Source organism: Capsicum annuum, chromosome 8 (genome assembly GCF_002878395.1).
Source record: "Capsicum annuum cultivar UCD-10X-F1 chromosome 8, UCD10Xv1.1, whole genome shotgun sequence".
NCBI classification, from domain to species: Eukaryota; Viridiplantae; Streptophyta; class Magnoliopsida; order Solanales; family Solanaceae; genus Capsicum; species Capsicum annuum.
Genome location: NC_061118.1, coordinates 171,351,762 through 171,377,394, shown reverse-complemented (window position 1 = coordinate 171,377,394; position 25,633 = coordinate 171,351,762). Strand labels below are relative to the sequence as shown.

Here is a 25,633-nt window from a genome sequence, read left to right as displayed (position 1 = left end):
TTTGCTAAATATTTGCTTTAAAAAAAGTCTAATTAACAATTAGCATGCTCATCATGCTAAGATCGTGAACAGACCACTGAAAGTGGACTTGTAGTGAGCACATTGCCAACATGCTAATACCTAAATAAAAAAATTCAACAGGGGTATTTATGGAAACTGGAAAACAACGTAGAAGAAGAAGAAACACAAACACTAAACAGATTTCAGTACAATAATTATCTAGAATGGGAGTTCTTAATGCAAAAAGGAAAAATATATTAATAGTAGAAGAAATACAACAGCACTCCCTTTGTTCTTGGACAAGCATCATACAAGTAAAAACTACAACTCATGCCCTTCTCTCTTTATCATGTCAAATGATGGTGAAAAATAGCAATACAGGCGATGAAGATGAAATCAGCTACCCGACTACACTTAATCCCCGTGGATTGTATATCGCTCCCACTTCTTTGTAGGGTCATATATCTGCAACAAGAAGACAGCAAACCACAAATTATGTAGAAGAAAATAGCAACTGAAAATAGCAATACAATTTCTCAATGTTAGGGGTAGAAGGATGTCCTAAATGCCACCAAGTATTAAGTGAGAACTTAGAAGACATATATAATTGTCAACCAAGCCAATCGCCAGGCAGTGACGAATAGAAACACAAAGACGGGGAAACAGAAAAACAGATTTTACCTCCCACCGAGAAGCTGGAAATATGTGCTTGTTCTTTTCATACCAATGCCTCTCTACAACTTTTCCAGCATGGGACTGCATAGCAATCATATCACAAGTAAATTAAGCAAAAGCATAGCTATGCTCAGCTAGAATAGTCGAATAGGCAAGTGGCTTGGACAAATCTATCAAGTAATTTATAGTTCTTTACGGAGAGAAAAGTGGATTTACTAAATCATGAGCACTGACGTGCAGAAACTAATATTTACGGGATCTCTCCCTCCCTCTATCGCATACACACACACAGAGCTTCTATGTTCTCTGGGATGTTATTGTTTCCAGGACATTATACTAGATATTTGCTATTGCGGATAATTTCAGAGGAACGGTAAAGAGGAACAAAAATTAAAAAGAGAGCCTTCAATTACTATGTAAGTTAAAGAAGACAATGCTACACCAGCATCCCAAAGTTTCTTTCTTAAAAAAGAAAATCAGCTGTTAGCCCCAGAATAACAACCTCGATATTTATTTAAGGTAAAAAATTACAACCATTGTTCTAAGCATTCAGTACGACATAACATGGAGAAAAGTATTCAAAACCCAGACCAGTTAAAGTAACATGGAGAGAATCAATCTGCAAATAGGACAGCATTACCTCATCCTTCTCTATAGTAGCATCAGCAATGGTCCGCACATCTTCATGGACATCAAAGTGAAAAAGCTGCCAAGATGGTAAGATGATTCTGAGTATTGATACAGGATCTAACGAACTTGGAAACAAAACTAGAAATCAGGTGCTTGACATCTCACAACATGACGTAACTCATAAGGCTTTATGCAAAGACCAAGACGGCAGACGCAGACTCATAGATACATATTTATACACCATTTTGTAATAACTGTTGCTGGACATTCTTTTTGTAATCACACACGCGAAAAGACGCGTTTGTGCTCCTTTACTTATAAAATAAGCTTAATTGAGACCAAATTCGTTGTCCACACAGAAAAAGACAAAAAGTGACAAATACAAAGTTTGCTTGAAGAAAATATAAAAAAGAAACCAATTTCAGTACAGAAACTTGATATATGACAACGTCTGTTATGACTGTCTTCATAGAGTTATGACTTATGGGTAATAGAGTCACGTACAATAGATGTAAAATGGAAACTGTCGGAAGCTTGCAAATTTCAAAAATTCTGTTAACCAAAGAGTTTCGGGGGTAGTGGAATGGACTGCGTACATTTTACCCTCCCCAGACCCCACTAGGTGGGAATATACTGGGTTTGTTGTTGTTGCTGTATGTTAACCAAAGAGTAGTAATCAGAAAATGGGGGGGAAAAAAAAGATAACCAAAGAGCACAGACCGTATACTTAACACGCTACAGAGATCTTTCCTCGGATTACAAGAAACTTTTAACTACCACATAGCATTCTAGTGAAGTGGATATATGTCAAACTGAATTAAGCACTTAGAATAAATGCACAAGAAACTTAATGTATTATCAGGCAACAGAAATGCTTATTTTGTGGTGGCCACTGGCCAATACTCTCCAGCTCTGCAGAGAGGATAGCATTTGCATGAGGCGGTTCTACTACACAGCCACCTCCAACTCCCCTTATACTTCATCTTTTTCTTTCAAATGCTATTTTTTGAAAAGTAGATGGAGTACTATTGAAGAAAAGCACACTCAGTAGAGTATCAAGATTCTACTTTCTTTGACTGATTAATGTGAAGATATTGGAAACAGGTTTCTTAGAGTTGTTGAAAGACACTAACTAGTATTCTTTTCTTAGACATATGCAAAAAGCTACGGGATGCATCAACTTCACCAGAATATAGATCAGGACTGAACATTACCGGTCCACTCTTTCCCCTGGCTTTGTTTATAATCAGCTCATAGAAACTGTGTTGCTGAACATTCACCAAAATAAGGAGAAAGTTAGACAGCATTCAGCAAATTAGAAGGTCACACGAGTAAGAAGGATCTTACATGAGGAATGATTAGATCTTCTTTCACATAAAGAAGATTCTCCACTGAAGTAGTTCGAACCTCTCGAAACTCGGGCGCAAGCTGCTGCTGAACTGCCCGAAGAAACTCCCCGATGCTATCACCCTTCCGCACCTGGAAATGGAAGTAGTACAAGTGAATTCAACAGTTTGGCAACATTTTGGGCTCTTCATTTCTAGTAGTTACTGACCTGGATCACCCGTCTATGGCCTGTTCCGTCCCAATAGCTGTAAGTGATCTGTAGAGGCTCATCTAGAAATATAGCAAGAGAAATAATCAAAAGCTAAGCTTCTCCAAATGCTTCAGAATTCTAGGACGCTATCTCCAAACACGGGGTAAGGGAAGACTGAAAAAAGTTTAACAAGAATAATATACTTACTTTTGATTAGCTCCTGCTCGCGCAGCCACTGTTTCCGGAGCCTTTCACGTTCGGCTTGTTCCTCCGCCTCCCTCTCACTGAAAAAGTGCACTTTGAATCCAAATTATATTAATGAGTAAAAAGACCAAAGAGAGAACATAATAAGTGAAAAAGAAGCAGAAAGGGTTTATTTTGGGAAAGGCAGATTGTAGGAATGTCAAACCTGTCCGGCAAGAAGCTGGTCTCTACTGTAGGATCTTTCCCAAATTTTCTCCACACGCGCTTGTCAGATTCGTCATTCTCTATAAAGTAGATGAAAAGTGAGAAATGAGACTATAAGTACCACGCCGTCACAATCTGAAGCCAATAGATGAAAGGTGCACGCAGTCCATACCAAAACCTCAAATAAAGTAGAGAGGTTGTTTCTGATAGACCCCCGGCTCAGGACAAATAACAATATAACCAACAAAAAACATAAAAGCAAACACAAAAAGGGATATCACACCAGTAGATAATAAAGGAACAAGAGACCCACAAGGTAATACTATAAAATAGCTATTCGAAATCATAGACATCACTTTTAATATTGGGACAATTCATGCCATATGCATGTCAGAGTTCTAAAATAAGATTTCACAAGTCGTGTACCATCTAATAACCAGCTATCCAGCAAAATCTCCATCTCGATGGAACTAAAAAATTGAAAGCATACAATAACCATTTACCGCCCCCCCCCCCCCCTAAAAAAAAAACACACGCACACCCAAACCCCCAGGTAACGGATAGCTAACCCTAGTGACACTGTATAACGTGCTCTGGAACATGGCAGAAGCAAATTAAAATTAAGAACTGAGAAGACTGATAATTGTTCAGCTTGTTTGTGAGCTTTAGATTGAATGCAGCATCACGAAAGCTACCCAATCATCACATCAAGAATGAGAATTTCTTACATAATTTCATGGTTTTCTGTATATTTTTAATTCGAAAAGAAGCATGTGAAGGAAATAGTCCCAATTGCTCTGAAAGACTTCAAATTCAAGACTACATAGGAAATTTGTTTCTTACTATTATCCTCGTCTTCATCTTCGTTGCCATTATCCAATTCATCACAAAAAGAGAGTCGAGGGTCAGCCTTTATCTTCCTCTTCTTAAGCTTTTGTAACTGGAGCTCTTCCTCCCTGTAACAGAAGAATCAATCCACAAATTTAAAATACATCACAACAAAATTCATACTATTTCAGCTTTGCAAGAACGCCACAGTAAAACAGAATACACTCACTCTTGTTGCAACTTCTGAAGCTTCTCCTTTTCTTCCTCTTCAAGCTTGGTTTTGATAGTAACCCTCTACCACACACAAACCCAAAAACAAAACCACTTAAGTTAACCAAAGATGAAATTGAAAAAGAAACCAATGCTTATAGGCAAAAAATAGGCTCACCTTCTCAACATATTGCTCCCTAGTGACAAGACCCACGGTTTCCTTTTTAAAGGCAGTCTCAAGAATCTGAAAAAACATATCTCATTAGTGAGAATTAACCTAAGCAACAATGTCTTAAAAAACACACCCACTTGTCTATTCACCGAGTCAACAACTAAAAAAGATAATTACAACTAGGCCTGGCAAAAATGGTCAAAAAGAAAATAAGTACCCATCCAATTCGATCCATTAGATATGTGTTGCATAACCAACTTTTAGAATTGGATCAAATATGGATAATATACATATTATCCGTTCAAATTATCAATACTCATTTGTCTGCTTGTTATTTTTCCTGAGTTCTTGCATTCTGGGGGTCTAAGCTTTGTTATTTTTCCAGAGTTCTTGCATTCTGGGGGTCTAAGACTATTTTGGCTTTTCGCATGTGTTCTGACCTTGTGTTCTCACCTTACTAATCCTTAAGCCACAGATAATATGAATATTCATCTTATCGTCAGTTAACCCATTTTTCATCCATTATCAGAAACAACCACTCTACTCCACAAAGGTAAGGTAAAAGTATACCATGTGAACTACCCTCTTGACACCCCAATTGTGGGATTACACTTGGTATGATGTTGTTACTATATGGGTGGCTCAGCTATCCAATCCATTTTTATTTAAACAATTTTCAACCCGCTCATATTCGATCTGACCCATCCGTTTACCACTCCGAAATTTCCGGCTCTTCCTTACAACAAGAGAAGAAGCGTGTGTAATCGCTATGAGCAAATGGTGGGACAAGCTCAGGTGTAGTAAAAGTAAAATCTTGTGAGTTACATTTCAATAGATAACAATTAATCAACAAGGCATTAATCCCAAACCAGTTGAGATTAGACTATATGAATAATTTATATCCATTCAGCTCTATTGGCTTAATTTCGTATGATTAATAATAGTATCTCAAAAGCCATGGACAATTCTAAGTTTGCATATCAATTAAAAATAAATGAAACGAAATTACAAGCTTTGTATGCAAGTGTGATCGAAAACTCGGATGTGCAGAGGCAGAAATAAGTTTAGGCGTAACAGAGGTCCCATAAATCTTGTAAGTTTATTTCAATATATACCAATTGATCAACTATTGGTCATTCCGATGCACTAAAGCTCCCGTTATACACATTGTTTAGAGAAGGGCCAGACCACACAACCTTACCCTGCATTTCTGCAAGAGGCTATTTCCACAGCTAGAACCCGTGACCTCCTCGTCACATGTCAGCAACTTTACTAGTTACATCAAGGCTCCCTTCCCCTTCAATTGATCAACTACTCCTACATCTTAATCCCAAACTAGTAATTGAGGTCGACTAATGAATCATTTACATCCATTCTGCTAAGTTCTCTATATCAAAACTAAGTTACGTATGGTTTATATCAGCTAAAAAGTAAAATAAATAAAAGGAGGAGCTTTGTATGCAAGTGTAACGCAAACCTCGGATGTACTGGACCCAAATTGAAGTAGACCAGGTTGACCTTTAGAAGAAGCAGTTTTGTTCTTCAGCTCCTGAATTTTTCGCCTCTCTGCTTCTCTCTGCTTTTCTAGCCGTCGGATTCTGACGCCGTCCTGGGCCGTGCCCACATAACCGTCTCCCATCCCCGACATTTTTCCCCCTAAATTTCTTCTTCTAGGGCACAAAAAATTGAACTTGGACAACCGATTTTTCTATAACAAGCTGATTAATGATTATGCATGTATGTGTTAATTAAATCAATTGCAATGAACCGGGGGAAATTGGGCGGGGCGTCAGTCGGTTCACAATTAAACCCACGGCATCAAAACCAAGTACCAAAAGCGCAAGTGTTCGTTAATTACAAAAATCTACCTACAGGTTTCTCTTAATAGCGCTTATTTCCCCCATAGTTTTAAATATTGCGAATTCTCATATTTTGATTTTAATTAAATTTTTGTTTATTTTAATTTTCTTTTCGTATGAATTCACAAAATTAATGCATACATTATTTCTTTTCACAAAATTAATACATGCATTATTTTTTTTTAATATACTAAAGTATATTTCAAAAAGTAATGCATTATTTCTGTTAGGTTGGTAAGTAACAATGTGTTGCAACTTGCAAGAGAGGAGAAATTGAGTGCAAAAAGTTAATGCTGAAGAATGGCAAATTCTCAAGCATTCTTGGTTTTGAATTATAGCGACAAAATATTTTGTTGTTGAAAAATTTTATTAGACACATTGTCATCACAATTATCATCCTCCTCAATTACGTCCTCCGTTCTAAATTATCCATCCCAAATTTTTTAATTTAATTTTCTATTTTACTTGTCCTTTTCATTAATCAAGAAGAGACAAAAAAAAATTTTCATGTTTTATTTCTGCATTAATTATTTTTTCTTCAAATTATAATGTAAATATCATTTAATAGGGGCACCATCATAAACTAACCATGTTATTAATTATTTTTCTTAATCAATGTGTCATTTTCAATTTGAAACGGAGGGAGTATTGTTGTTAATTTTTACTACACCTAGGAGCTACACCATTATGTTTATATCAAACACATTGCCACCCACCATACTTTCTTCGGTTTGTCCACTACTAACATTAACCAACTTTGTTGTCACAATTACTATCCCACCATTGCTAGCCAGTATCACCAATCATTACCACATTCATTACTACAAATCATCTTCATCGTCGCTGACAAACATAAATTTTTATTATTTTATTAAATGATATTTTTATTTTTTTAAAGTTTATACATTTCTAATATTTGATCTTTTTGGAATTATATCTTTATTGCTATGTTTTGAATATATTTATTATGCATACTCAAAATGTAGAAAAACAAATATTTTATTTATTAATGGTCAAATTTAAAACATCATAATTATTCATACATGTATTCAAATTCAAATAACTTGAATTGTTTTGGGTAAAATGCTCAGAGGAAACGGAAACTATCGTGATAAGGTACTTTCAGAGTACAAGATGATGTTCTATGTTATCAGGGATCCTTCCAACAAAATGCGCACAAAGGAAGTCTCGCGAAAGGACACTCCCTCTCCTCGATGGAACTAGTTGGCGGAGGGGATTGGGATTAGGGGACAAAGGTACCGGGACCATCAAATGCACATACATACAACATATTAGATTTAGACTTTACATACAACCCGACACTTTTAACCGACAAGACACTTGACACTTTTTTTAATGTTAATAGTACTATTGAGACATCAAAAAATAAAGCATTTTGATTGGTTATTATCCACACATTGTAACCTATAAATAAGGATTTTCTTTTATTTATGAAACATCATATAACGCGAGATAATAATACGATATATTTTTAGTTATCTCTAAGCTTCAGCTTCCTTATTGCTTGCTCGTTGATTATAGAATCTTGTGGACGGATTTTGACTCTCGGAGGAGCACCCTCAAGTGTTCCTTTGCACGAATCATTCACTTTCCATTGCTTATTATATTTGCTTATGTTGTGGTTCGTTATTTTATATTTAGCTAATCGATTCACTCGTAACGAGTCTTAAATAAAACTAAATCTAATGTGCATGCTCTTAACATCTACAAAATTAACTATAATCATTTTTAGGGGCAACATTGATTTTAATGAAAATAAATTAGACCTAAATCTAATTTGGACATTGTAAACACCTAATTTTTTAACCAAACCTAAGTGCTTTTGTCATTTTAGTGTTCAATTTTGTTTTAGGGTCTAAATTAGATATTTTAAATTTATCTTATTTTTACTAAATTTATTTTAAAAATTTTTGAAAAAAACTACAAAAATAGAGTCACATTTTAAATAAGTTTTTATTTTTATTTTTTAGTTTTTATTTGTTTATTTATTTTTAGAAAAAAAGAAAAAAAAAGAAATTTTTCTAAATTATATTTGTTTCTTCTTTCAATTTTTAATAAAGAATGTTGTGATATTAATATTTCTTAACCATATTCCTAAGACTAGCTAATTAACTTATCTCGTATTTTGTTAGTTTTAAAATAGATTTTATTATTTTTATTTTATTTAAAATATTAATTAAATTTTTTTAAAAAAAAAAAAAAAAAAAAAAGAGAATCCTAAACTACCCAAACCACCCACAAGTCCCACTCTCACAAAATCTCTCCCCCATTTTCCCATAACACACACACACGACAAACACACCTATACCTATATGAATACAAAGTCATCAACACTTAAGGGGATTTTTTTTTTTGACACGGGAAAAGAAAAGAAAGAAACAACATTGAAACCAAAGGAAAGAAAGCGTTTGGAAGAAAGAAAAACAAAAGCACGAAATCTACATACAAAGAAAGAAAACACAGAGAACAAAATACAACGAAATAGTGACAGGTTGAGTTTTGGTCCCGGTTTGAGTTTTCTTTAACGACGTTGGAGCCTTTTCTATTGGTGTAGTTCGCCATACAGGTTCTTATTCAACACGTACTATTATTTCTATAAGTTTTTATTGTGAATCAAAGCATGAACAAAGTTGCTTAAATAATTTCATGTATTATTCGGTATAAGAGTTAATTATTTGTGCGAATGTCTTGCTCTATATTTTTATTGGTAGTTCATCTACTACATTGATTAAATGTTAACTAAATCGGACGGTTCTCAAATATTACGAGAAGATAACTTAAAAGTATTTATTTGCAGCATAAAAAAAAATGTTTTAATTAGATATTGAACTTAGATTATGTTTAATATCTTAGATTTATATATATTTTTAGCCCAAGTAAAGCTATTCTGATAAAAATTGAGTACTGCTTTTTTGATAGGGCATCTGGTGCATTTTCTGTAGTATACACTTAAAAAAAAAGAGGGAGGACGAAGGTATTAAATAACGGCAAAGCAACATGGGTTAGTTTCCAATGGATGTTGTTAGCATTATTGTTGCCATTTTTTTGGGTTCTTTTGTCATGTATAACACGGAAATAAACCTCCATCATATAATGTTTTATAGCTGAAGCAATGGTAGGTTATTTCCGTAGTGATAATGCGTGAGAGGAATTGTTAGGGGTGCCTATCGTAAGCATCTATAGGGTGTATATATATGTAGTTGTATGTGCCGTGAGTTGTGTGTAGTAGGTTCGGTTCGCAATATATTTTGAGATCATCATTATGTTCTGTGATTCGAGTTGCAAGTATTAACATGTTTAAAGGTTTTTTTTATTGAATAATTAATAATAAAGTTTGTATCATTCTAGTTCATGACATATTAAGTTAAATTTATTCTGTATTTGTTTTCGTATACTTGGTAATCCTAATTGGTTTGGTCATCTGCATGAAGCATTTGAATGGTTTATTTTGATTTCCAACGTGAGGATGTTTATTTTCAGCATGACTAAAGTTGATTAAGAATGAGGTCTTGACTAAATTAGTTAACTAGACTTACAGTAAGTTAACTTGAGCTATACGACTCATTAGGGTGTTAATACATATGCAGACGGTTTATATTTACTTAAAACCTTTTGTTTTTATTCAAGTAATGAACGGAGAAGTTTAATTTTTCCAATCACATTTTGGTTCATTTTGATACATCAGTATGGTTATGCTGCGTAAATTGTTTTGACTAATAAACAATTAAGATTGAAATTAGAACTTATTTAGTATATGTGGTGATTGGTTTCTCCAGTATTCGCTCATGCCGAATAAGTAATAAAATGTGCATGCGTCACTAATTACCCAAATTAATGTAGTCATTTTAGTAGCATAACAATTTAATTTATTTTGCTTTGTATTTTCAGTTTGTTGTTTATTTGAATTTGAATAAAAGGAGCGTAAAATATTATTTTATAATGATAAACATTATAATATCATAAAATTAGATCAGCGATACATAAAAATATGACTTAGAACACTAATAAGTTACCTTATTTCTCAAACGTCTAAGCTAATGCAGCCACTTCCTAAAGAAATGCGAGAATAATTCATAAAAGAATAAATTTAGGTTCTTGATCAAAAGAAGTAATTAAAGTTTAATATACAAGTGAAAATTAACGATGAAGTTGGAAAGCCCTGCTACCGACCATTCGTTATAGTAAATTAACCTACCGTTTGAAGCCGATTGAATTGGGTTGGGTAGATTTTAAACCTATTAGGTGCTTATTTAGACTAGGAAAATGGGAATGACTCATAAATGCTTCAAAAGCACGAGAACTGTATCAAAACTTGTGGTATGATCGGAAAGTACTGCTACTGGCAAGTCACGCATTAATATAATTAAATAATTTAAAATAAATTCAAAGTAAGATGTAAGTAACTTTTAGGCTAACAAATATTATGTACTCAAAAAGATAATTTTAAGCTAGACGTAAGTCATTAAAGCGATCGTGCTAGAACCACGGGATTCGAGGGGTGCCTAACACCTTCCCCTCGATCAACAGAATTCCTTATCCGGATTTCTAGTTCGCAGACCAGAGAAAATAAAGAGTCATTTCCTTTTGAATAGGGATTCAATGAGGTGACTTGAAACACCCAAACTCAATTCCAAGTGACGACTCTATAAATAAAATAATCTCTTTTCAAAATGTCACTTTAATTGGAAAAATCATTTTCTCTAAAACCAACTTTCTAGCGGAATTGGATGCAGTGAAAAATAAGGGTGCGACAGACATTACATAAAAAAAATTGTCGAGAGAATCAAGAAGGTTAAAACAACAACGAATCCAAGTCAAATGCAAATATACTCCCCCGATTTTAGTATGCAACTACGCTATTGGAAGAAAGTTGAGCGGCGGATTTTATATTTTTAAAGAAAGAAGCTGAAAGCGAAAAGAAAAATAGTAAAAATTAACCGAAAAAAGAGGAAGTTTAACGAAAAAGATAACGGATAACGTGAGGGTGGAAATTGGAATCTCGCATCGGAAACCACTGGGAAAGAAAAAAAATAAAACCAGTCGTTCACTCTGCGTAAATCGTTGTTTATCGACTTCAAAACCCTAAATTCACCATTCAATTCGCCGGCAGAAAATGGATCAATTAAACCACGGCGGCGGCCTCTATCAACCGAATCAGCTTCCAAATCATTGTCTAACTGAGTTAAATCAGCTTCCTTCTGATGTTTCCATGCCGTCAAATGGCTTGCTTTCTGAATCAAGGTAAAATTAATTGTATTTACAGCTTAGGTTTTGTATACAGCATGTTTAATTGATGCATCGGAGATTATGTACATATTTATGTGATTGAATTTTAGTTACGTTACTTCAATTAGCATTTTTAAGAAGTTGTAATTTTCAAAGGATTAGTAAAATCACCGAGAAAGTTGGGTTTGGGGAGGGTAGAGTGTACGCAGATGTTATCAAGTAAGCACGTTTAATTGATGTATTGGAGATTATGTACATAGTTATGTGATTGAATTTTAGTTATGTTACTTCATTTAGCATTTTTAAGAACTTCTAATATTGAAAGGATTAGTAAAATCGATTGAGAAAGTTGGGTACGGGAGGGTAGAGTGTATGCAGACGTTACCACTAAGGCTTTTTCTGGAAGACTCTCGGCTCAAATGACGCAAATCAAAGTAGTATTTAAAAGAAAAAAGGGGCAGTGGAGAGAAACATGACATTAATAGCAAAGCAGTGAGGAGCATATATGCAAGGAAAAGTTGAATACCCAATAAAATAATTAATTGAGCTTCTAATTGATAGTAAAGACCTGTATCTCATTTTGACGTTCTTTTCACGTTTGCTGGTAGAGAAAGCTGCAGCAATTGGTATGTATAGCTAAAATGGTGAACTCCTTAGGGACTCGGGGGCAGATGCAGCTTACTGTTACCGGGTTCATCTGAACTTAGTGGAGCGCAAGTTTATATGTAAAAATTTACTGAAAATGCACAACTAGTAGATATGAACCCATAAGTTAAAAATATAGCGGGTTCAATCAGTAGCGGAGTCAAGAGTTTTATTAGTGGAGCTCAGAAGTAAACATACAAATTAGCCTAAGGAGGTTCAACGTCAACTATATATACATAAAAGATAATTTTAACCATATTAACCATGTATAAATAGTATAATTTTTCATCGCAGGGGTTCAGATGACCCCCCTGAGCTAAAGGTGGCTCCGCCCCTGGGTTCACTGCTAGGAATCTCAAAAAGTTAAATTCTTCAATCTTAAGTCCTGGATTGGTCTCTGCTTAGGGTTGCATGGTATCATAAAGGTTTTGTTGTGCTTTGGTCAGTGCATATTGGGATTCTCCATTTCAAGATATGGTAGGATTTTGAGTTAAGATACATGCGCTGGAGTTTCTTTTGGGGGTTGTTTTGGAACATAGGAAAAACAAAAAGACTTGTAAACAGAGTCATGACTCATTTTCAGTCCTCCACATTTCCTGTTTATGTTTGAGAAATTTTTCTCCATTCTGAGATGTAAAGTGAAGTGGGCAGCTCAGAATTTTGATTGTCATGGAACTATGTTGGGAAATTCTTAGTCACAACAAGTGCTGCTACATTGGGTCAATGCCAAACAAACCTTTTTTACAAGTATGATAGAATAAATATGCACGAAATGATGCTGCAATCTAGAGGTGTAACTTCAGTTTCTTGGGTTCGGGATTTTAGAAGAAACACAAGTTGCTCGGACTCTTCAAAAATGTTGCAGCACCCATGTCGGATCGTCCAAAAATGCACTATTTTTGAAGGACCCGACACGCACCCGCTGACATTTTTGAAGAGTCCAAGCAACATTGGAAGAAACAGACTATGCGTTCTCGATGAATTATTTTATACATATTAGGTGGAAATTTAAACACAAATATAGGATCTGGGCCAAAGTTTGGCCAAACCCGTAGTCAGGCTTATAGCTCAGGCCCTGCTGCAAGCAGACAAACATCTAGTTTGCTACACGTGCGATTGGATATTTTCTTATATTTCCTTTTCCTTGGTCATATTACAAAGAAATATAAATGTTGTTTCAATACGAGTTCATTGAAGTTCTCCTGATCTAGCTGATGCTAATTCTTCTTCATGCACAGTAGTAAACAAAAGCCTGAAGCAGAACTCAAAGACTCTATTGCTGCAAGAAAAGTTCTGAAGGCAGATCGAGAAAAATTAAGGAGGGATCGCTTAAACGAGCAGTTTATGGAATTAGGAAAAACTCTTGGTAAATTAGCTCATCTTTGTTTGATATAAAAAACTACTAAGTTCTTGATACATTTTGTTTTGTCTGAACTCGTCGGCACATTTGACTGCTGCTTGTTATTTTACCTCATTGAGACATGTTATACTTTGAAGTTGAAGCTGCACATAAGCACATTGACCTTAAGTGCTCTTTTTTTTTTCCCGATTTTTGTTATGTTTAAGTTATAAAACAACTCACTATAACACTCGTATTTTGAGTGGGGATCGTATTTGAATTTTTTGGTCCATTTGTGTTTGATTCTGCAAACAGGCTTATCACTGCAAATGCTTTTTTATTTGTACTTGTAGGGTTCATTTTGTATGCTGCTAACAACATATGGTTCCAGTACTATGTTTATCTTACAATTTGATTACCTTATTCTTGTCGTAAATGTTAGCTTTAAAATTTTGATCTTTCACATTATAAGGGTTTTAAAGTCATTTGAAGGCCTCACAAGGGCATATTGATAACATCACCTGTTCATTGATATGTTGTTTGTTAACACACCAATTGTTATTAATAGAGAGTGCCAAAAGGCATACCAAACACCCGAATATCTAATACAGTGTCCAAACACAACTTTGGAATGGATTGCCAAATGGTCCTCTAGAGTTAGTTTTTGTGCACAGTCTACGTATGCATTCTTTATATAAAACAAACAGGTTTGAAGGGAAAAATAGGTTCAAGCATGCATTCTTATGCAGTCAAAAATTTAATATGCAGATCCTGATAGGCCTAAAAATGACAAAGCATCCATCCTAAGTGATACCGTTCAAATGCTGAAGGATTTGACTGCTCAGGTCAGCAGATTAAAATCTGAGTATGCTGCACTTACTGATGAAAGCCGTGAGGTGATCTCTTTGATACATTCTGAAAGTAATGTTCTACTTTTTCATTTCATAGTGATTGCAGTTCTTATTGTTTTGTTTTGTTCTCAAGCAGTTGACCCAGGAGAAAAATGATCTCAGAGAAGAGAAGACCTCTCTTAAATCTGATATTGAGAGCCTTAATGCCCAGTATCAACAAAGAATGCGGAGTATGTATCCATGGGCCGGGATGGATCATTCACTGGTCATGCATCCACCTTCATATTCGTATCCGATGCCTGTTCCGGTTCCAACTGGACCAGTTCCGATGCATCCATCTCTGCAGCCCTATCCTTTCTTCAGCAATCATAATCCTGCAGTTGTTCCAAACCCTTCATCTTATGTTCAATACATGACTTCTAATACGTTGATTGAACAACAACCGACTCAGTATATGTCTCCAGTAATACAACCAGGTAGTGTGATCAGACAAGAATCCAGAAACAAGTTTTCAGATCAAGGAGAGAGCAGAACTGAGAAAAATGAAGATTCCAATGAAGTGGCAACAGATTTAGAGCTCAAGACACCTGGATCTACATCTGAGCAGGTTAGTTAGTACTGCTGATTTTCTTGTCCTACTTATCCTTTTAGGATATCCCAACTTATTTGACCTGTTTCTTAAATGGACAAATCTCTGATCTCCAATCATTCAAATTAATCTTTTCCCTTTTTTAGTTAGGAAATTTATCAAGCTATTCAACTACTCTTATTTTACTCTTGTATTGCCTCAATTTCACTTCTACTAAACCTCTTTCACTTCTATATATTCCAGCCCTAGACCCACGTATAGCGGGAACTTTAGTGCATCAGGCTGCCCTTTTTTAAATCATTTTAGGCATAATTTATGTTATAATGATCCCTGTGACCCGTCAAGCTTTCTTTTCTTAATTTATTGCTGGTGAAAGTGTTTCAATAAAATTGGAGTACAGAGTATCTTTTTTGACCCCAAGGAACTTTGGCAAATTAAATATACCATCATGACATGCTTCCAAATTCTGCAGGACCTTTCATCTGGACAAAAGAAACCCAGAAAGTTGCCAAAGAAGGATAACAGCCTCACAGATGGAAATTCTTCAAGTAGATGTTCGTCATCCCATAGTGTACAGGCTGTTTCCTCAAATAGTGTAGTTAGGGGAACAAAGTCGGATGATTGACATTTGGAACTGAATAGTAACCAGGTTATTACCATTTTTATTACTAGTTTCTTCTGCTCCATCTATTGTGTAAAAGGTGTACAACACAGAGTCAGGGAACAGCTGGTGCAATGAGTTCTGAATTTGGTTGTTTCTCATGTATCCCTAACAGTTTTAAGGGGGTCGTCACATGGAGACTGGAACTGTGTTCATATAAGAGTATATTGAATGCAAGGAAAGTTAGCGCTCGTCAATGATGTTACTTAGTGCCATAACATCCAGTATCATTCATTGCTTCACATACCAAATCCTTAAACATATCTACAAAATTGTATCCCTTTTGGGTGTGAATATGTTGGTGAATTTAGAAAAGTTTTGTTGTTGGACTAATTGAATCTTGGAACTGAGTCATCTTCTTGATTGAAGTAATCTCTCAAAGACCTGCCTAGTTGCACTGGAACTGTCAGTTAACCGCATACTTCCAAGATTGCGATGCATTCTGATCTGTACGCAACATGAAAACATCCATGGTTACCTGCAAATGTGAAGGATTCATTATCGGAGTTTTTCTGAATTGCCATTTGATTATATTATATCTTTTAACTATTTCTGAATTTCAGGCAGCTCTTTGTTGACTGAAAAATTAGTACTTCTTTTATGCAAGTTTTCAGGTCTATTTTCACGTTCAAATAGGGGCTTGATTTGGTGTAATATGCTAATTTGACCACTATTAAAAGATAAAACAGATCTTCCGCTCCTGAATTCCGAACTATTTAATTAGGAGAATTTCAACTTTGAAATACTCTATATTAATCTAACTTAAGTTTGGGAATTTTGTTTTAAAAAAATTCTAGTTTACTCCTTAGTTGAGCAGCTATTAGACGTTGGCTGCATTTGGGCTGCTAAACGAACCACAGGGGTGATGGATAAGAGGTCTTTTCTATGGTAACTTAATGGAGGACACGTGGAATTATCTGGACCTTGGGAAAAATATCCTTGATAAATAAATAAAAACCAAAAAGAAATTAATTACTTGTCACGGAGGACCCGTCCTTTCAGTTGGTGGCTGGACAGAGAGAAAATGACATGGTACTTTGAGCTTGAAACAAACGCGAAGAGATTAATACTCCTTTGCTCCTATTTAAGTGTCTGATTTTTATTTTAATCTGTCTCAAGTTTAAGTTGAGATGAAGGGAGTGATATATATCTGTTTTTTTTTTTTTGAGTTCAACATTTTGCTGCTAGATGAAGTATCCCCTTAGATATCAAAAGTCTGGTATAAAAGCATCACTAGATTTACATTTTGATTCATATCACAGGGCCTAGTGGAATTCTGTGTGAAGAAACAAAAATCCAATATTAAGTGACGATTCAATCAAGCTTCAATATTAAGTGGCGATTACGTGATAAGTGAAATACAATGAAGTGCTTGATTCTAGTAAAATTAGAATATTAATATGTGAATAAAAGGATAATTGACGTGATGTTTCTTTCCATTGATAAAAATACTTTTATCATCAATAGGCAAAAAGTTAAAAGTTCGACCAAATGAATAACAAGTATAACTCTTGGTGATTTTTTAAGGACAAGTGAAAGGAAAAAAATTGTAATTAATTGATTTGAGTTATATTAATATATTTTGATTTGTTCAAAAACAATATCTGTCAACGCAATATATTAATATATTTTGATTTGTTTAGAAACAATATATGTCAACGCGAAATAAGAGTAAGTATTGTTATTATATCAATATAATAAATTTTACTTATAATTATCTTAAGATAATTGTGTAAGTATTTTTTCTCAGAGGTAAAAATTAAGCCATATACATAATTAATGCATTCTATTTTGAGATCAAAGAATAACAAATTCCCGATTCGGGTCCTATTTAACGCGAATTTAAATTAGTCGGATTCCCAATGCAGGTACCAAATGAGAAACCAAAAAAAAAAATACTAATAAATAACTCAGCCGTTGGATCCTCATTCCTCACCAACCTTAATTTAATTAAAAAAAAAATTAAAAAGAAAAACACTCACCCACTCTTAGTTAGGTTTAACCAAAAGAAAACGGGCTGGAGCGTGTGTTTCACGCTCCAAAACCCGAGTATGAAATAGACAAAACATAAATAGATATTGAGAGCACCGGCACTTTTATTCAGGCGCACAAAAGAGGAGCAACAGTATCATCACTTTCACTTGCTGTTAGAATTCCAAAAAAGTGAAAAATGGCGGTAGCATCAACATCTCTAGCTTCTCAAATGTCTGGGCCACACTTCTCTGGCCTCCGTAAATCTATCTCCAAGCTTGATAACACTTCTGTTTCCTTCTCCACTTCTCAAGCTTTTTTCCACAACGTCGATGCTCATCTCCGCCTCTCTTCCGCCGGAAAAGGTTGTAGGTCGGTCGTAACCATGGCCGGCTCCGGTAAGGTAAACAAATGGTTCAATTGGACGCTTAACTTTTGAAATTTTTGGTTAAAAAGATAGTATTAAAATTGTGATTAATAGTAAATATGAACTCGTCATTTTAAAAATATAATGAGTTCAATACTAAGAGTTTTTTTCTTATGATTGAACTTAGAATTTAAATACAGCAATCCACGTCTAATTGTATATACTGTTTGGTGAATATACAAGTTGTAATAAGTTACAATCTGTTAATTAGAATTTACTTGAAAAATAGTGATCAATGAGATAACTGTTTGATATTCGTCGTAGTGGTATTGTTCTTTATAGGATTGAGGATGTACCTTTTTAGATCTGTTGTTGGTTTGTTAACTTTTTTGGATTTTACTCTATCTGAAGTTGGAGGAAGGAAAAAATGTGGCCTTTTGTTTTTTGTTCTAAGCTTCTAATGCTAGTTGAAGATTTGGAGTGTTTAGAGCATTGTTTTATAGATTCTTTATGTAATTATGTTAACCTCTCAGCGTATTATAGTAGGCTTTGTGAGTGAGTGAACTGACAGTCTATGTGAACAAATTGGATACTTGGAAGAAGAATTAATCGTCTGAACTTAGTTGGAACTAGCACTGTTTACATGTTGAAGCATGGTCTGATTTAATAAAAAATATATCTTTGTACTTATCAAAAGAAGAAAAAAAACTTTTTTTCCTGAATGTGATCAGCGGAAGTTGAAAATATTGCTCCAGTGCTAATGATCATTTGATTAAGGCTAGTATTTTCAGTAATTTATAATCGTTGATACAATGTGTGCACTAAGTTTGCCATCAGGTGCTAGAATTTCCCTACAATATGCATGATCATGCCTTGACCTTCTCTCTCAATGAGAATTCTGAAATAGCAACTCAAGCTGATTCAGCCTTTTCTGTGACTGGAAACTCCTTTTTTGGGTCACGAGACACAGGACACTTTGATATTACATCCTCTATTCAATAGCTTTATTTATTTATTTATTTATTAAATAATTATTAGAGATATTGCATCTTAAGCGTTCTTAAATCATTGGCAAATGAATTATTCACAAGGCGTAGACTTTCAGTGTGAAACGTTAAGTGCTTGGCTCTATTCATATTTCCGTCCACAGCGTTTATAATAAATTTGTGATTTCAATCTTGGCCGTTGGTCTCAAAATGGCTCTGCCTTTACATTTTTCTTGAAGTTTGTGATAATTGACCAGTTGCTAAACCTAAGGGAGATTGAGTCCCAGCATGGAATAACAGAGATTACTTGTTGCTGGCTGATCTAAAATGCTTAAAGTATTACTCCATAAAAGTAAATCCATCTCATTAACCAGGCATAAAAAGATGTTAAACAACGAGAATTTGAGGACAAAAGCTGATTTTGAGAATTGGTATCTTAAAAGGGGAAGTATTGAAACTGCTAAATTAGAAGAAGGGAAAGATGAAATTAGCTGCAAGTAGATAAGTCTAATAGTCTATTCTCTATTTGTCTTCTATTAGTCCCTCTTTACATGTTTAAATTATTCCCCTTTTCCAATATGGTTTCTGATCTCGTCTTCCTACTTGCTTGCAGTTCTTTGTTGGTGGAAATTGGAAATGTGTAAGTATCACTTCGTTGTTTCTTACCAAATTTGTTTAGGTGATACATTGTGATATTTTGGATTAACTTTCATATATCCTCCATGTTCTGTACTTTCATCAATGTTTCTACCAGAATGGAACAAAGGACTCCATAAGCAAGCTTGTCTCTGATTTGAACAGTGCTCAGCTCGAGTCTGATGTTGGTGAGTTCTTCTACATTGCTGTCACATCACCTATGAAAATTTATTTGTATACGTCAACATTTCTAAAAAGGTGGGCAACTGGTTCTGTGTCCAATCTAGATTTTGATTAGAGAATGGCTTAATTGATCTTTTTGATAATATAATTTCCAGGCATTTGACCATGGTTACTCTTTTATACTTCTCAATCTTAGTTTGGCAATAGTTGCCTTGTTATTTTTGGAATAGCTTAAATGATGTCAGTCATCATACAATACTTGACCTTGGTCTTCTCAGTCTTAGTTTCACGATAATTTTTGCCACTCTCATTCTGATGTTCTTTACAAGACGATATTTGTTTTGTTGTCATGACTACCCAGATGAAATTGCTATTTATATGTTTGTATGTGAGTGTGTGTGTGTGTGTGTACGTACACACACACACACACATCCGCATGTTGCAATTTGTGTGGCAGCTTTTCCTTTTTAGTTCGTTTAGAAAAGAATGAAAACATCTAATATATCTCTCACCTCAGATGTTAATGCAAGAATTTGCTTTTGGAAAATTTCCAGATGTGGTTGTAGCACCTCCCTTTCTGTACATTGATCAAGTAAAGAATTCACTCACCGACAGGATTGAAGTTTCTGCCCAGAATTGTTGGACTGGAAAAGGTGGAGCTTTCACCGGCGAAATCAGGTACAGTTCCATCTCTCCAAGCTTAAGACTGAATTTATTCTTATTTAATCGCTGGATTGATTAACACTCTTGGTATGTGATTTTATATTGATAATATGAGAAAGTCGTAAAACAATGATGTTAATTTTAGAAGGCTTGGTTTCAATAGACTCTTACATAAGTAAAGTTGCTGTATTCCCAACTTCTGAAAGCTCAGATCAGAATATCTTTGTTAGATAATTTATATTGGACAGCGTCTCTTGTTAAAAGGGCTCATTACTATGCAATGATAAGATACAAGCTCAGTAGCTTATTACATGCAGTTGGGTTTACTGATTTTGTCACAGTAACCGATGGGATAAGATTGCTGTCGAAAAACTTACTTGCTCAAACTGATTCCAGGTTAAGTTTTAATTGGTTTGCTTCTGTCCTTGTTGCATCAACTATCTGTTTCTCTTATCTTTTTATATATGAGAGTGTTACCAGCACTTTGGGTAACATAGTCACTGCATAGGCTTCTTTCCAAGGCAGGGATCTTTATATGTGGTTTCTTTCACTTGCTTGTTACCTTTACGATAGGTTTCGGAATTTTTTGTCTCTGTAGCATCTAAGTTGATATAACTTTTTAGTTTTTACATCTGTTTTGTATGTTGTAAAATTGATGTGTTATGGCTTTGTATATTGCCACCATACATTCCTGTAAGTGAAGGGTGTCTGACGGAATTCAAGGGTGTGACCTTGTTGTCAATGAAGTGGGAGGAGAACCATAAGGTCTCATGTTCAAATCCCGACAAAGGCAAAAGACATTAGGTGATTCCTTCCTATCTGCCTAAGATTTGATGTTTAGAGTCACCCGGTATAAGATTTGATGTGTAGACTCACCCGGTATCTGTGTTGATGAGATGAAGCCAGGTACCTGGTGAAATAGTCAAGATGTGCTAGTTGGCCTAGACACCGATGTCGTTAAAAGACTGAAGTATTATAAAAGCCATTGTTTCTTTTTGTTTAGTGTTTACTGTGTTTGCCTGTAAAACTATTATAATGAATCCACTTTGAGATCACAATTGTTATCCTTGTTGTGTTGTTCTTAACTCCATGGTGTTTATCCTTCCATTTGCAGTGTAGAACAGGTGAAAGATCTTGGCTGCAAGTGGGTCATTCTTGGTCATTCAGAAAGGAGACATATAATTGGAGAAAATGATGAAGTAAGAGTTGTCCGGAAATTTTTGCTTTGTTAATATATATAACATTTTTTGATCAAAAGTTGAAGAAAGAAAGCATTTGCAACATCTCCTGGTTGTGAGTTAGAGCTGCCTACTTAGGACTTGACCTAAACATTCTCATTCAGTTTATCGGCAAGAAGGCTGCATATGCTTTGAGCCAAGGCGTTGGTGTTATAGCCTGTATCGGAGAGCTGTTACAAGAAAGAGAAGCAGGAAAAACTTTTGATGTCTGTTTCCAGCAGTTGAAGGCTTTTGCAGGCAGGTTTTTTCTTATTAATATTGTCTCTGTTCTCTCTTGAAACATTTTCTGTAGAGAAACAAGATTAATAGACATGATTGATGCTTCGTAAAAACAAAATGTGGAAAATCTTAGTAGTCCATTTTGTTGGCGACTTGAATTTCACCATGTAAGTGAGGGTTCGATACTGGCCTTGTAATCCCCCCCCTATTTCCCCTTCCACTCTTCCCTAGATATAGTTAAAAAAATTTAAAATGTACTTGCCAGGGGCAGAGATGGGGTACCTGTTCAGAGTAACTTGCATTAATGAGTTTATCTGATATGATAAATACACTGCGCTCAAAAGCTTTACTCCTTCAGACCTGTTTAATTGTTGTTTTTAACTGCACAGATGCTATACCAAGTTGGGATAATGTTGTCGTTGCGTATGAGCCTGTCTGGGCTATTGGAACCGGTAAAGTTGCCACGCCTGAGCAGGCTCAGGAGGTACATGTAGCTGTTCGCGATTGGCTTACTAAGAACGTTTCAGCAGAAGTTGCTTCTAAAACACGCATTATATATGGAGGTATTTTAGTTCATATATAGTACTCCTGTTCGATCTTTTATTCACAAGATTGCATGAGTTATTTAGGTTGAATTGCATTTATATGTCAGTTAGACATTGAAATGGTTCCATTATTCACTTGAGTCACATTTAACCTCTTTGTTAGAAGTTCAAAAGGAAAACCATTTCCCTTGCTGAAATCATTACGCTACAGCCATTGGGTTTCCCTTTTTCTTTTTGTTTAGTTTTTTGTCTTTTGGGTGTCAGATCAGCATAATGCCTTGTTAAATCTGAAGAACCTGTCTTCTCTATTAGAAGGGATTTGGTTGTACTTGTTACTCTTTTCGTCATGTCAAATGTGGAAAACCACACTTCAGTGTCATTGACTGTGATTATGGTGTTTCCTGAAAGACTCAAATGTTATTGGCAGGCTCTGTGAACGGAAGCAACTCTTCTGACCTTGCAAAGAAAGAAGACATTGACGGTTTTCTAGTAGGAGGTGCTTCCTTAAAGGTAATTTAGTTATTGCTAATATGCCTGTCTTACTAGTCTAAGCTACAGTTCTTCAAATCCTTCGCTGCTATGTTGAGGAGTTTTTCTTGAACCAAGACGTTCTAGTAGATCAATGCATTATACCAGTCCATGTATGGATTAGTTATTTTGACCTTAAGGAGACGGAGTCGTCAGCAATAGGTAGAAATTTGATACTTTTTATGGTCATTGTTAACAAAAGTGACAGCATCTGGAATGCTATATAGAGTAGTTTTGTTGTGGTGGTAATGTTTAGTGCAAAAATAGCTTTGTGGAGATGCTGAGCTGGTTCTTAACAGGAGTAGTATATGAGTCATGTTTAAGATCCTTCCCTTGTAGTTGTGTTTGCTTCCTGATATGCAGAAATCAAGAATTTGATAGTTGATGGAACCTGTGAGGTAGGTTAGGAAGGGAGTTCTTAGGTGGAGATAGAGGAAGAGAATGGGCAAGTATATGACATCACTGAGTTTGTTATGTCTTTCTGACCTGATGCCAATTATGCCTGATCCTTTTGGGGCGAGAAAGATGGCAGACAAGGCATTCATTTGATAAATGGTTCGATGAAAATGACATGGAAAAGACCGTAGGGTCTTGCTATGCTTGTGTTTGGCATGAAGTGACAAAAGTGGCCTGCCAAATTTGATTGTATTTTAAGATTTCTGAGTGGGAGATGATGTTTCGTGTGTGTGTAACTCCTCATTAACCCCAGCTGGTTGGCACCAAGAATGATGCATGATATTCTACATTGCAGGGTCCCGAGTTTGCAACCATTGTTAATTCTGTGACTTCCAAGAAGGTAGCTGCTTGATCATTTGTCATGGGTTTTCATCGTGGAGAATAAACAACATAGAGAAACACTAGACAATAAACTAATGGTTCAGTTTTGTCAATTGGAATTCTGATGACATTCCAACTCTTCCAACCTTTGTACCATGTTTTCTGTAATACAAGTTGTACTAGCAAAATAATAAGGCTTGTTGTCTAGGCTGCTTGCATTGCTAGGTTTGTACTGCATGCTACTATAAATTATACCCATAGTTGAGATATGTTCGATTGAAGTTTACAATGTTTAAAATTTTCTGATCATCCCAACTAAGTTTTCTGGAAATAATTAGCACATATACATGCTGTTTTTGAAAATATCCTTCTCCACTTGCACACCAAATATCCTTCTCCACTAAAGGTTCAAACTAGCAACTCTTTCATCCCTCTTTTGCAAATCAACGATAATCCAAATTCACTATCGATGAAGGACCAGTTATTGTTTGCCCAAGAACAGAACTCTTGGGTCAAACTTGTCATGAAAATCTAATCAAATGATTTACTTCTATTATTTGAAGTTTCTAGAGATTATGTTCTGTAAATCAAGAAAAATTGTTATTTATTCGCCAGTTATTGCATCTAATTTTATTTAAGAACAAGTTTACCCTCCTCCAAAGATTCAAAAATCAAACTTGCGAATGTGTAATGACCCAAAGTTGTTATGTCCGCATGTGGCAATTGAATAATCATGAAAAGGGAAATTGGGAATTAGTTTAAATAAACGGTGGAGATCGTAAGGAATCAACGGTGGCGATTAATACATCAAATACGTTTATATCAAAAACTAATAAATACGGGTGATTTGTTTGCATTTAAATTTCTACAACTTGTGGTTCATGATTACTTTAATATACATTCTTACTTCATCAACTATTCAACCATCGTGAGTTAACGAAATTTGTTATGAACCTCAGGCGTGAATACATATTTACTCTTTCCTCCCTCCAAAATAGGGATTGTGCAAGCAATACAAGTATATACAATAGTCTTCTGCCACACGCTAAGCTACGTTTCTTGATCTACCTGCCTTTTATCCATTGGAGTTGTGAAGTATCTGTGCCACAACTCTTGGCCAACTCCATCATAATGTAATTTCCTAATGAAAAGTGTACCTCACTATTCTTAATTTCAGGGGACCACCACCATAGTCCACATTGCAGAGAACGAAAGTAGCAACAAATATAAATATACTAGGGACTAGGAATGTAAGTCACCAAAATTGATGTGCCGATTTGATGGTTGATGAACACAAGCGTAATGAAAGATTAGATAATTTGGGAAAATTCACTTAAGATATAGAGTTTGTGAATATTTTTAGTTTCTTCTATCTCTGAGAATCAGTTCAGTTTCATGCCAGGTCGCTCGACTACTGAGGCCATTCACCTTATGAGGAGATTAGCGGAGCAATTTCGGGAGAGGAAGAAGGACTTGCATATGGTGTTTATTGATCTTGAGAAGGCTTATGACAGAGTACCCAGGGAGATTCTGTGGAGATGCTTGGAGGCTAAAGGGGTGCCCGTGGCGAACATTAGGTCGATTCAGGACATGTATGATGGTGCGAAGACTAGTGTGAGAACGGTAGGTGGAGATTCAGAGCACTTTTTTGTTTTGATAGGGTTGCACCAGAGATCGACTCTTAGTCCTTTTTTATTTGCCTTGGTGATGGATGTGTTGACGCGACGTATACAAATGGGGGTTGCTTTGTTATTTGTTGATGATGTGGTATTGATTGACGAGACTCGGGGAGGAGCTAATGAGAACTTGGAGATTTTGAGACAGTGAGTCTAAAGGATTTCGGTTGAGCAAGACTAAGATGGAGTATCT

General features: G+C 35.3%; 3 protein-coding genes across 4 annotated transcripts; 2 read left to right on the top strand and 1 right to left on the bottom strand.

The window, feature by feature from the left end:
* Positions 1-169: 169 nt before the first annotated feature.
* Positions 170-6,338, bottom strand: LOC107852842 (protein XAP5 CIRCADIAN TIMEKEEPER). The gene is made up of 12 exons (XM_016697883.2): positions 5,938-6,338; positions 4,467-4,532; positions 4,308-4,372; positions 4,094-4,206; positions 3,252-3,330; positions 3,050-3,126; positions 2,861-2,922; positions 2,653-2,784; positions 2,520-2,573; positions 1,316-1,381; positions 682-756; positions 170-465 (listed from the first exon to the last, which is right to left on the bottom strand). The coding sequence occupies exons 1-12, from the start codon at positions 6,106-6,108 to the stop codon at positions 415-417; spliced, it is 1,011 nt and encodes a 336-aa protein (XP_016553369.2). The 5' UTR covers positions 6,109-6,338; the 3' UTR covers positions 170-414.
* Positions 6,339-11,139: 4,801 nt separating this feature from the next.
* LOC107840531 (transcription factor bHLH121) lies at positions 11,140-15,984 on the top strand. Of its 2 annotated transcripts, none has more exons than XM_016684422.2 (5): positions 11,140-11,581; positions 13,450-13,577; positions 14,319-14,446; positions 14,538-15,008; positions 15,463-15,984. In XM_016684422.2, exons 1-5 carry the CDS (start codon positions 11,454-11,456, stop codon positions 15,613-15,615), a joined length of 1,008 nt encoding a protein of 335 aa, XP_016539908.1. In that variant the 5' UTR covers positions 11,140-11,453; the 3' UTR covers positions 15,616-15,984. The 2 variants fall into 2 exon arrangements, with proteins under 2 accessions (XP_016539908.1, XP_016539909.1); XM_016684423.2 differs by having other exon boundaries at positions 11,170-11,581; positions 13,453-13,577.
* Positions 15,985-17,587: 1,603 nt separating this feature from the next.
* LOC107840530 (triosephosphate isomerase, chloroplastic) lies at positions 17,588-24,045 on the top strand. The gene is made up of 9 exons (XM_016684421.2): positions 17,588-18,025; positions 19,589-19,615; positions 19,730-19,799; positions 20,349-20,472; positions 21,572-21,656; positions 21,800-21,932; positions 22,304-22,477; positions 22,887-22,969; positions 23,739-24,045. The coding sequence occupies exons 1-9, from the start codon at positions 17,822-17,824 to the stop codon at positions 23,793-23,795; spliced, it is 957 nt and encodes a 318-aa protein (XP_016539907.1). The 5' UTR covers positions 17,588-17,821; the 3' UTR covers positions 23,796-24,045.
* Positions 24,046-25,633: the final 1,588 nt, after the last annotated feature.